Source organism: Nesoenas mayeri (assembly GCF_963082525.1).
Source record: "Nesoenas mayeri genome assembly, chromosome: 19".
NCBI lineage: Eukaryota > Metazoa > Chordata > Aves > Columbiformes > Columbidae > Nesoenas > Nesoenas mayeri.
The window spans coordinates 4,494,421-4,507,427 of NC_137568.1; the positions used below are offsets into that span (position 1 = coordinate 4,494,421).

The following is a 13,007-nucleotide window of genomic DNA, read 5'->3' on the forward strand; positions in this document are numbered from 1 at the left end:
CTCCTACAGGAAACAGGGACAATGAGACAACAGCAATAGACACGGTCACGCAGCAAGTGGTGGCAGAGGCTGGAGAGCTGAGCGCTGGTCACCAGGCTGGTGCTTTAACCCCTGTACCCAACTGTCCTGATAGGTGAAGGCTGCAGAGCAAGAGTAAAGGTTTAAGTCAGAAGAAAACTTTATTTTCCAAACACAGTATTAAAAAAGTGGTTCTGAACTATTCCATTGGAGAAATGTTCCAATGATCTTGTCTAAAAGCCTACAGCAGCTGCCGTTTTGTTTCTGTTGCATGGAAGCTTCTTGGCCAAAGCGGCGTTTCAATGCCCATTGGCTCCGGTTCTTGCCAGGACGCAGAGGAAGGAATGCCCCGAGGAGCAAAACAATCATCCAGTTGTACACGTGCAGGTGCAAAATATTGTGAAAAGCTGATTGTACTTAGTGGAGTTAGGAGACGAAACGCTGTATCCATGGTATCTAAGTGACTCATGTCACCGCTATAAATACTAACTTGCTTGCAAATAATGTACTCTAGTAAAATCTGCATTTGCACAACGAGCTTGTACTGAGGTTCCACTTCTTCCAGTGTTACTAGTGCATCTCCCAGGACGCAATACTGGTGTGAAACCACCGAGGCCCGAAGAGGCGCCGAGCTCCAGATGCTCTGCAGCTCCGTGTCCCGGCTGCCAGCACTAAGGACTGACCAGAAAGTCCTCCCCAGGCTCAGCCTATTACCAAGAATTATTACGAGTGCTTCAAATCAGCGAGGAAACATCCCTGTGCACATCTTCAAGAGCTTAGTGCAATAACTGTAATTCAAAACGTTTGCTTCATGCAGAAACAAGCCACCAGCTCCTCCCTGACCTTGTTAGAATATAGTGATGCCACTTGGCGAGAAGGGCGGCTGCAAATGGGATAACCATTAAATAGCTGCATGCCAGCTCATTTGGACCTTTCCTGAGAAGCAGGAACGTTGCAGTAGGGCATCTGCAAGTTCCTAGAAGAAACAACAGAGCTCATAAGGTAAAGGCATCAGGCAGAGCTCCACTGGCAGTCTGGGATTCGCATCAGCTAAATGGCTTTGGGTGTTTGCGCTTGGAGAGGAGGCTGTAACCTGCCTCCTCAGGAAAAAGAGGAAAGAAAACGAAAAGGCAGCCTGTCCCAATTGCTAGAAGCGCTGGTCATTTCTGCGCTCGGTGCCCCTGAAGCAAATGCAAGGATATCTGTGGGTTTCAGACCGTGCTGTTCACCCAGCTTGTTTAATGAGCACAGAGATGCGCTCCCTCTCCTTCTCTGGCTAAATGTTGCGGGACACAAGAGAGGCCTGTATTTGTGCATGCTCTGTAGCCAGAGCGCCTTAAGTGATAGAAATAGGAACTTTTAAAAATAATACACTGAGTTCTTAATAATTTTTGGGAGGTACAAATAACTTTCTCATTGCAAGAACCTTCTTTGCTCTCCTTGTTCAAATATTCTGTAGCTCAGTGAAGGTGAACAAAAGTCAGTTCAACACGTGGTTCAACACGACAAGGCTCTGAGAAAACAATAATGATAGACACGCACTTCTCTGTCCAGGGTCACAAAACAGATGAAATCTAACCACTTCATAGGTTTTTGCATGTGTTATTGTACATCTTGAGGTTCTGATAGAATGGAAAGATGATCAAATCGGAATCCCATTACTATGTACCTTTTGTAAGAGTAGTCATTTCTCAGTATATTAACTTTTTCCTAGATTAGTTTAAATGCGTAATGGTTGATTTAACAGGGAAGCATGGGTAGACAGTATTCCAACATTGCTGTGAACATCTGTTCCGAGTTACCAAAATTCCAGCTGAAAAACAAATATTTCCACTATAAATCAACCAAAACATTATCCAGAGTGTTGTAACAGATGCGAAATGATTCTGGCTCCCTCTGCCCCGTGGTTTGGCTCTTTCCTTAGAATTGCTGTGGAGATATTTATTTACACATTTCAAGAAATACACATTTGAAATGGCTATTAAGCTTACTTAGAATATGTCTAATGTTAGTTCAAGCTAATGGTCAGTTGATAGATGATTTTATTAACTCCAGATGCTGCCAATTAGCGTAAAGTCTAGTTACAGCTTTCCAGATAAACTTGGTCTAGAGCAAAGTTCTGATCAGTTGTTCTGGACACTTCAGCCCAGAGCTACTGGAAATGATGACCTGGAGCTTGTGCAAGGGGGAATATTTGGTCTGGGGTTTATATTCATTCTGTTCTGCTGTGCTTTGGTGGGTTTGTTACCCCCATTGTTACTGCTGCTATTCATCTTTAGTTCCATGAGCTGAGTCACAAGATATATTTATTTAACTGGAATAAAGAACTGAGATTTATTTACTAAACATGAAATTTGGAAGAACGCTTTGCAAGAGACTTCCCGGTTCATGGCCGGAGTATGTGGATAAAACGGTTTGTTCAGGCAGAAGCTGCAATTCTGTACTTTGAGGTGTTTAATTGCATTAAGCCGCATCTGAGCAACCCTGCTTTCCTTTTTTTTTGGAATATTTCATACGTAACAGATAAGCCAGACAAGAAACTGAAACAGAGTATGATAAATAACAACAAAATCCTGCAGGGGTGGCAAGAGCAAAGTCCTTTTGTTTCGTCCCTCTTTGCACAAAATATACTTTGGGGGGAAGAAACAACACTGTGTTTTGAGGATGATGCGTAGTTAATAATTTTCTGTCTTAAATGCTTGGAGGAAAAACAGCGTGCGTAGACTAAATATAACCCGTGCCTTTTTGTGACGGTTGGGAAACGGGCGCTGCGGGCGGGTTCTCCAGCACACAAACAATAGGCGTGACGGTGGCAACCGGAGCATTTGGGGGAAGGACGAGGGCCCAGCTCCTGTGTCCCACTGGGCTTTTCGGGAGCCTGTGGCCAAGCGGATGGAAATCGCACAGGGGGTTCAGCCACAAGCGTTCGCGTTATTCCCCTTCCGAGATGGCAAAGCCTAGGAGCACGTTTTCTAAAGGCAATTTGTTAATTAAAGGCATAACAGTAATAACACACACACAAAAAAAGCTGCGCATGTTTAAACCAGCATAAGAATGTGTATTGTCTTCAATATTTCTATTTGTAAAGAGATTGAAACGCGTTCTATATGCAGTAGGCTACATCCCTTTTATGGCATTATACGTTTGCTTTATATATGGTTAATTAGACCTAATTTAGGCCTTGAAAAGAAAAATCTCATTAAAATTCTGATTAGTGATGTTGGCAAGCAGCCATCTAAAAAAGCCTCTATTTCTTCCTTTGATAAGTTTGAAACCGCTATAACAAACAGTAAAAATAAGATCACCGCCTTCTTTCTCATGCCAATCGACATAATAGATTCTCCAGGTCAAAACCATTTGTGAGAAAATACAAGAGGGGGACATCTTTATTTCCTTGCACACATGCTCTCAGATGGTTATAGGAAACTGTGTGTTTGTGCGCTTTGGTCATTAAAAAGAAATCACTCTGTCTATAAAAATGCTAGTTGTCAGCCTTCCAAAGCAACTTACTCTGCAAGGCAATTAATTAAATAGGGTTTTTTAAAGGTTTTTTTAAATGAACGGAAATTTTTTAAAAATACAAAGCTGGTTTAATAGTGAACTAGCTATGTTTGATGTTTTCTGTATAACTTTCTCCCTGATGCTTTCAATATAGCTTATAGCCTAAATGTGTGGCCAAAAAAAATGTGTGGACAAGAATATCTTTGGTGTGGATACAGTCACTTATGCACACACATTACTGCAGATCAGGGCAGGTCACTTTAAAAGAAAACATGACATTAAAAAAAAGAAGTCAAAGGCAGAATAAAGCAACAAACAATAGCAATGCTTCCCTGAGTCTGCAAGTGTGTGGAAGGGTTATAAAGATACAGCTGCCAGCTGTCATTGTATTCATCCCAGTTAACTTCAACATTCCGCTTTGATGCATAAAAACAACTTTACAAAGCTGAACGCTGTTGGAAATGGCCAATATTACGCATCTCTTCCAGCGCGTATCCTTTCTGCACACATCTGTCCTCGCTGGAGTCGTTGGCAATGAGTCTGCGCTTTCGGAAGGTGAAGGGGGGAGCTGCTGACTGCAGAGAATGGGGCAGGAGGGGATGCGGGGTCTGGACGTTCCCAGTCTGTCCCCATCCCCAGCACGGTCCCAGCGGCTCCGTCCCGTGTCACAGCGCGGTGCCCGCACAGCGGGAACACAAAACCAACCTGTGATGATGGGAAAATAACCCCCTTCCCTTCCAATAAACACAGAGCCATGCAGCTGAAATCCAGCTCTGGGATGCTCAGTGAGTATCATTACAGCTGATTGTCTGTTTGAATATACACGAAAAAAATCCAAGTTACTAATACTCTATTTTTTTTTCCGAGCCCTTTTAAACTGTAATCTTTAGAGATCTAATCAGGCTTTCTGTATCAAATAAAGCAGGAAGACACATGCGTGGGATGCGGGGTACATTTACCTCTTCGGACAGTGTTCATTGCTGCTGTCTCTATGTTGCATTATGATATTTGCATAAATACGTCTCAAAAAGGGAAGCCTTGTTGTACACTGATATTGAACATATTCAGCGTGCACATTCTGATACTGAGATAGCAACTGGTTTCCAAGTGAAATTTCTGATGAGAGATTTAAACAGAATAAAATGGGCCATAAGAGAGACGATAATTTAGCAGAATCCCCCCAGCTGAGCTGAGGAATTTACCTGCAGGTCGACATCGATACCAAGAACTGTTCTGCTGCTGCAGAGAACTGAAGTGGGATACACTAAAAAGAAGGCGTATGGGGAGAACCCAAATCAGTCCCATCTGCATGATTTAATGAATCTAAACCTACAGGATAAACTGCATACAGATGAATAATATGCATTTCTGCGCTACTTGCTGTTCTTTTAAAATATGTGCAGTTACGATGATTCTTTCATAAAGAGACACAGCATGATAATGCTTTTATCTTCATAAGCCTGGTTTTTGTCTGTAGGAATTTTTTGCAGAAGGTCATGCTTTCTTGTCAAAGATAAGAGAGGTCTGCCACGTTTCTGGGTTCTTAATCTAAACCCATGGGATTAAAAACTAGTTTGAGTTTTCTGCAAGGTTTTTTGGTGTGTGGGTTTTTTAAGAACGAAAACTGGGAGCACGGGGGATGTCACGGAACTGGTCACAGAAGTACAGGACAGAAAGAAATCCCAAGCTTAGGGCAGCCTTGCAAGCCTGAAGCCCAGGGTACTTAGTCACTTCAGTGGTTTTTCACAGACCTCACTGAGGAACATGGGTTTTCAATATCACGTTCTACAGATCCAGGTCTGATCAGCCCATGCACGCAACTCTTGAGGCTGAATTCTGCCTGACCTTCCTCGGCGGCGTGCCTGCAGCAAGCTCTCTGGAAACAGCCATTTGAAGTCAGAGAAATCTGGGTCATTGACTTCAATAGCAACTCTGAATAAGGAGCAGCAGCTCAGCCCCTGCACCTTTCGCTCCTCCCTTCTGTGACAGCTCTGCCTGCAGATGGGCTGGTTGATTCTGTGCTCGTGGGTGCTCTTCTATCTCCAGCAAAACCAATGCCAGCTGCCCAAATCAAACAGCCTGAACATGTAAGAACAGCTATTTCTAACTGTCTCTCTGCAGCGTGCAAGGCAAAAGCCAGAAAGGCAGAGGAATGGGGCGCAGAGGAGCGAATGGAAGGGTCAAGTTGTTTCTCCCATTGGCACCAGCTGGGAGTTGTCCTTATTTGGGGGAAGACCTGGCTGCAAAACAGGCCAGCGACACCCTTATCGCTCGTCTCAATCCAGTTCTGTCATCTGGCTGGTTATACCTACTGGGTCTAAATAATTCCCCAAGGGCACAAAATGGGCTTGAGAGGCTGGTTAATGCTTTACAAGGTTACGGTTGCTTTAAAAGCGCAGCGGGATATTTGTTCCAAAAACGTAGTCATCACTGAGAGTAACACGCGCTGAGTTCAAACCAGGTCAGCTGTCCAGGCAAGTCCATGTATTTGATCCACTGTCGTGGTGCAGGCTGGCTGTAAACTTTGGCACGGAATATTATTAATCTTTCAACTCATAGCACATAAGCAATGACTAGTAATACCTATTTTTCTGAGAACTGGAGTGCCTTTTGGAACCACCCCAGATTACTTAAGAGAAGTTCCTTTGCCATCACCCAAAAGCAGTTCCAAACCTGTCTCTCCCACACTCAATTAAACCTTAAAAAAAAAAAAGAAGAGCGGGGGCAGATCATGGTTCATTCAACAAGTATTTTTCCTCTTGGAGGAGCTGCAGCAGCTCGCTCAGCTGCACACCACGTGGGCAATAAACATCAGGTTTTAAGTAATTCAGCGCTGTTGGTAGCGGCTTTCACTGGGAAAGCCAAGCCAAGCTGCTTCCAGAGCCTCTGCCATGGGGACAACTGGGGCACGGGCTTTGCTTCTTAGCACTTCCCAGCCTTGTCTGCAAAACGTGCTGGTTTAGCTCCAGCTCGGGTGTGGGTGTCTGAACGTGCTCCTGTGGGCTTTTATGCACCTCTGAGTTATATGTCCCATAACACAGCTGGAAATGTCCCACTGTTTGAGGCCAGTGTGGAAACGTTTCACTGGTGTAGGGCAAATCAGGACTAAAACAAAGGCTGAGCCTTCAGCCTCCGCAGGTTCTCTGGGGTTTTTGGTGCGTTTCCCCGTGTTCTGGCCCCGCCGTGCTTCGCCTCCTCAAGCGCCGCGCGCTGGACAGCGCTGCCCGCCCCGCCACGCGCCCCCCCCGCCGTGGGCAGCGCGCGACCCGCCCGGGCCCCGCCACTGGCCCAAAGTAGGTCAGCCCGCGCGCTCACGTGACGGCCCGCGAGCGCCGTTCGCCCCGCCCCGCCCCGCTCCGCTCCACGTGACGGCGGCGGGTCCGTGACCGGAGCGGTTTCGGAGCCGCTCCGGATCCATCGGTGTGGCCGCAGCTCCGCGCCCTCCTCGGTCCCACCGGGCTGCGAGCAGGGAGGAGCCCAGGCGCCCGCCGTTACTCCGTCCGGTGCAGAAGGAGCCTGGAGCTGCCACAGCGCTCCTCGCACGGGGGTTGTTCCAGCTGGCGCAGCGGGGCTGGGTGCGGTGCTGGGGGTGAAGCGCTGCAGATGCCTGTTCGTAAGCCTCCCTGCTTCAAAACAAAACAAAACAGTGTATGACCAGCTGTGCATTCAGCAAAGGCCTTTTGTGTGCAGAGCAGTGCAAAACTGGGCTTGGTAGGTCAGGCCCAGAGTAACCCCGGCTCAGCTGCCAGGGCCTGGGCTATGGTCTGTGTGATCCTGGTGTGCTTGGCCTGTAGGTAGAAGGAACCTCTTAAAAATGTAAAGGCTTTTTGAGTTTAAAAGCGTGTTTTCAAATTGTCCTTGCTAAAGAATTACTTTTAAAAAGGGGGGGTGGGGGGGAATGGCATAATCTCGTGTACTTGGTTGGAAAAAAAACGAGGATCTTTGGGCCATATAACTGATCAAATTTCGTGATTAAGAACAGCAGGGGCAGAGACATTGGCTGAGGTTTGTGTTTTTTTATTTGGGAATCAATCAAGATATTTTCTATACAAAACTAAGTAGCTGTCATAGTCCTTCACAAGCCATAAAACGTTTTCTGGGTGAATGTGAAGCTACGAATACATGCCAGGGAGTGCAGGGTTTGTGATTGTACGTGGTCCTTGATATCTGGTTGCTTCAGTTTGTTCCACACTTGTACAGATCTAAACATAATTCAGCCTATTCAATGTCAAGTGGTGAAATTCTGTGGCTTTCGTGTCATTCTGCTGCACTAAAAATGCTGTTTCTTTCTGTTGCTTATATTTTGTTTACAATGGTCAATAACCATAAAAACATAAGTAGCTCTGCTCAAACTGAGCTTTTATTACATCTCACACTAATCTCATTTGTTAATGGTGTTTCCCAATATCCCAATTAGTTTTACATGTTCTATTCTGTTTACTTTTTGTTGCTAAATCTCCTCAATGTATTTTTTTTTTTTTTTTCCTTATACTGCATAGAGAAAACATTCTGTACCGCATCTACATATGGATTGCCAATCGGTGCCTTCATCTTTATGTCTTTGTATCTTAAGGTCTCACTCTGTACCTCTGTAATTAAAGGTTTCCAGTCACCAGCAGTTTGGCCATCAGAGACGACGTTGCTATGTGTGTGATCATTTAATCACCTACTGTTTTTTTCTGGTTAGGTGAGTGAAAAACTGCCGTGCTGCTGCTGTCACACTCTGAAGGGCCCGGCCATTGCAACTGCTGGTCCTCAGGTCTGGCTTGTGCCAGTACAGTTTTATTGATCTGGATGCACTTTGGAGTTTGATTAGTTGCTTGTTTTAGTCGGATCGTTTGACCAGACGCGAGTCAGTGCACATAATCATAGATAAGGGGAGAACATAACTGTTAAGGGCAGACTGCTGTTCCTCAGACAGCTTTTATTTCTAATTACTGGGCACTCCAACTGGAAGTCTATACACAAAATTTACCTTTATTTACTTACAGTGAGTATTTATATTTGTTAACAGTAAAAGAACTGACTTTTGAAGGAAAATTAACAACTAAATATGGATGGTAAAGCTTTGTAAAATGCCACCCAACAAAAAAAATAAAAAAAGGAGAAGAAAAAGTGGGGAGATACAAGTGCCTACAAGCACCTGGAAGGTGGAAGTTCCTGCAGCAAGAGAGCAGGTGTGGGGCAGTGTGTGCGGGCAGGGCTGGATCCTGGGGGTGGCTGGAGGCCCAGGCGGGTACAGAGTCAGCTGGACTTGCACCGGAGATCTTCGGGAGAGGAGAGGGGAGTCCGGGCAGACACGAACCGTGCAGCGCTGGCAGCTCTGGTCCGCTGGTTGTTCCGGTGACAGGTGACAGGATCTGCGTACGGAGCCCGGGGTGCGACAGCTCTGCTGGGGCTCGAACCGGCCACTCACAAGCCCAGTGACCGGTTTGCTCAGACGGATGGAAGTTCCCCCGCCGCCCTCGCACAGCGGCCCGGCCCGGCTCCCTCAGGCCCGCCGCGCTCCCCGCTGCCCTCACGCTCGGGTGCACCGAGCGGGGTCAAGCATGCACCATCATTAACATTCCTCCCGGTTACCGGGGAGACGGTTCCCCGCGGGCGGGGGCAGCGACACGATCGCGTTCCCCCCCCGCTCCCACCACACACCGCGCGCACGGGCCGGTGCCGCTGCCGGTACCGGGGCCGGCGGGGGGGCGCGGAGCGGGGCGGGGCGAGCCGGGGGGTCGGGGCTATTCGCCGCGCCCTCCGCGCCAATGGCGGGGCCGCGCTGCGGTGACGTCAGCGCCGGCAGCGCCTGCACATGGGCGCGCGGGTGAGGCGCGCGGCGCAGAGCCGGCGGCGGGAGCGGCGGTGCAGAGCGGAACGGTGCGGAGCTGCGCGGCGGAGCGGCCTGTCCTGCTCCTGGCTCCGGCGGCCTCCAGGCGCCCCCTCGCCAGCGGGGCTCGGCTCGGCTCGGCTCGGCTCGGCTCGGCTCGACTCAGCTCGACTCAGCGCCCGCTTCACCGCGCTCCGTAGCGGCGCTTGCGAGAGGAAGGGGAGGGAACCGCTGCCGCGCAGCTGCCCCGAGGGAAAGCCCACCATGTCGCGGCCGCTCCCGCTGAACCCCACCTTCCTACCTCCCACCTACGGGGTGCTCAAGTCCCTGCTGGAAAACCCGCTCAAGCTGCCGCTCGCTCACGAAGACGGTGAGGCTCCCCCGGGCAGCCCTCGCTCCCCCAGGCCCCCTGCGCGCCCCCTCCCAGCCCAGGCGCCCCGAAATGGCGGCCCCCGTCCTGCCGTCCCCCGTCCTGCCGTCCCCCCGGCACCGCCGCCTCGCTTTCCCTTTTCCCCTCCCTCCGACCCCCGTCCGCCCCCGAGGCGATTAAGTAGCGGGAGGATTTCGGTGCGGGAATTAAGCGATGGGCGCAGGCGGCCTGACCTAACGGAAGGCGCTCGGTTTTCCACCGGGAGGAGGGCGAGTGCTGCGGCCGCTGGAACAACCAGCTGGCGGGCACAATGTGCCCGGGGCTCGGGGCTGGGCAGGGGGGCCCGAGCGGGGCGAACCCCCCGGGTCCCGCCGCAGCCGCTCCTCGGGGCGACCGGCCGGGAACGAACCTTCCTCCTCCAAACCCGGCCCCGTGAAACTGAAAAGCGTTTAAACGGCAGAAAGTTGAAACTTTTCTGGGTAGTGCGGACATAATTGCACCTCGTATTTCTCATGAATCAAATGCACGTTGGAAGGAAAACCCTGTGCGAGCTCTTGCAGAGCCGAGGGGGTTGTGTCTGCGGCGTTTCATCGCGAAGCCGCTCGCTGGATTTCGCTGGGGTGGTTGAAAACAAAACGTTAAGAAGGCACGATAGTCGATGGAAAGTTCTGTTGGTTCAGATTCTCGCAAATCCTGTAGAGAAACCAAGTGATAACCTCAAAAAAAAATGAGTGTTGAAATGCTGGATATTGTGGGAAAGAGTAGGAAGCATCATTTTAACTTGTGGGGTTTTTTTGCTTTGCTTCTACTTTTGGATTTTTTGTTAGCTCTTCTGCAGTTTAAAATACATGTTCTGTCAGATATCACTGTTGTATGTTAAGAAGCCCTGCATTTGACAGCTAGTTTACTTGTGTAAGGACTAGCAAGACTAGGACCTTAATTTAGAAGTATGACAGGTTAATAAACTAGGGGGATTTTAGGTTAATACTGTTCCCTTTCAGCAGTATACAGCAACCTCTTCTAGTTTGCTTTTAACTTCAGTGTACTCACTTTAAGTCTGTTCAGAGTACTTATTGCAGCTGACATTCAAAGCCATGCAAGGGGCAATTGTTAACTAAAAATAGAGGAAAAATCTCAAAAACACAGCTGGATCCAGCGAAGGTGCTCAGTTGGCATGACCTTTCTCTACTGAATGGAATGCATCAAATGAGTTATTTTTATGGAATATTTGTTTCTTACGAATGAGAGCGCAGGGGAAATAATTGAAGTAATGCTGGCTAGTATTTTAATTACTCAGCTCTTACATCTTTCTTATGTGTTTTGTTTAAGCATTCGGAAAAGAAAAAGACAAAGAGAAGAAGTTAGACGATGACAGCACCAGTACCACAGTCCCTCAGTCAGCTTTCTTGGGCCCAACATTATGGGACAAGACACTGCCATACGATGGAGACACTTTCCAGTTGGAATACATGGACCTGGAAGAATTCCTCTCAGAAAATGGCATTCCGCCCAGTCCGAACCAGCATGAGCATAGCCCGCACCAGTCAGGTCTCCAGCAAGCTACCTCAGCATCACCTTCTGTCATGGACCTCAGCAGCAGGGCTTCTACTTCAGTCCATCCAGGCATGGTGTCGCAGAACTGCATGCAGAGCCCCGTCAGACCAGGTAAATCAGCCCTCAGAACTTCCTGTGGATTTTCACACCAGCCCTCCTCCCCAGTGCAAATCATTACTTCTCCCTGGAGGGTTGACAGGCAGCTTAGAGAGGGCCAGTATGATTCAAGTCACACTCCAAAAAATAAAAATAATAGGTAAAGTTATTGTGAAGTTGTTCCACTGGGATTCTTCTTTAAATTATGTAAGGAAACTGTGGGAATTCCAAGGAAACTTGCTATCATCTTTTCTTCCTTGGTAGGCTAGCTGCTAGCATGTAAAAAAAACCACAAATGGAATAGTCATGCGTAGGTGCCTTGGCGTTAAATGAACAGGGAGAAGGACCATAAAAGAGAATATTCCTTTGGCCAATATTTGGTGTGAGAACACAGGATTTGGTAATTGTTTTGAAGTTAAAACTTAAGGACTATGCTTCTTGTTTGAAACTTGGGCCATCATTTTATTCTCTATTGAGCAAAGTAAAATTTGCCACAGTACATGAGGCAGAAACTAAATTTTGGAGCTGCATTATAACCTTGCTTAAATTAGCATAAACTGAGTGTAGCTCTGGCCCGAGTTGATAAATTACATCTATAGTCACCTTAAGCTGAAGGCAAAGAAAACATCTGAGAGTCCAAGTTTTGGCTGTAATGCATTCTTCAAACCCGTTTGATGTCAGTGGAAGTCTTCTATTAGTTTATTAGCTCTTGAAATCATCCCTTTAGAGACACTAGTACGAATCCAGAATAACTGCTCTGGCTTGACACCAGCAGGGCTGAGATCACAGTTAGTGGAATAGTGTCAACATTGAAGTTTGGAAAACAAGCAGCTTTGCCTTTTTTTCTTAAAAAGAAAAAGAGAAAACAAAGACCAAGGGTGACTTATTTGCTCTTCTGCTCACACAAGGTTTGCTAGAGCAAAGTGTGCTCTTGGGAGCAGGAAACCACTCCTGTCCCTTCTGCTTGATCCTTTGCCACGCTCAGCGTGCGAAGTCATTGTCAGAATCGTATGATAAGGAGGCAAAACAAACAAATAGAAGGACAAAAGCTGTGGAGCAGGATGAAATAGAAAAGTCTTACAAGTCTGCAACATTCCTTTCTCATTAAAAAGAAATAAAACACCCCAAACCTGTCAACAAACTCTTTGGCCCCAAGTCAGGAGTGTGTGTTTAATCGTGGATTTCGTTTACTTTTACTTTATGTGGACTTGACTTTGTTTTGTGTTTCAGTTTCAAGGCATTTGCAATTAACTAGGCATTTACAAGTATATCCAAAGTCAAAATATATTTGGAATTGGCAAGAGTAGAACATAAAATCCCTTGCTTTTCCTTAGCCAGTTTTTTTAAAATAGCGCGTGTATGCTTCCCCATTTTGTGTTGCATATGCACACATAAAATTAAAAGCAGATAATTTGTCCTCATTCTTTCTTTCGGAGGAGCCTGGTTGTGAGCCAGGCTTTTAATGATCACCTGTCATAAGTTATTTGTAATCAGCTGTCCACATGACTTTTCAACTCATTGATTTTATTTTCAGTTTTTCCCGAGCTGTTTGCAGCTCAGGGTTACAAACTTTTTTCACCAGAAATGCTATACACGTTTTTATTGTTGTAAAAGAAATCATGTCTCTTGGGGTCGGATAAAAACATCTAA

The 13,007-nt window shown here is 47.2% G+C and overlaps 1 protein-coding gene across 1 annotated transcript in view; it reads left to right on the top strand.

Moving 5' to 3' along the window:
- Positions 1–9,322: 9,322 nt before the first annotated feature.
- The window catches only part of HLF (HLF transcription factor, PAR bZIP family member), a gene marked incomplete at its 5' end in the record, with an annotated part of 31,227 nt that continues 27,542 nt past the window's right edge, over positions 9,323–13,007 (top strand). Inside the window, 2 exons of the mRNA XM_080356671.1 lie at positions 9,323–9,707; positions 11,037–11,372. Coding sequence (XP_080212797.1) covers positions 9,323–9,707; positions 11,037–11,372 — 721 coding nt within the window. The remainder of the gene's footprint in view (positions 9,708–11,036; positions 11,373–13,007) is intronic.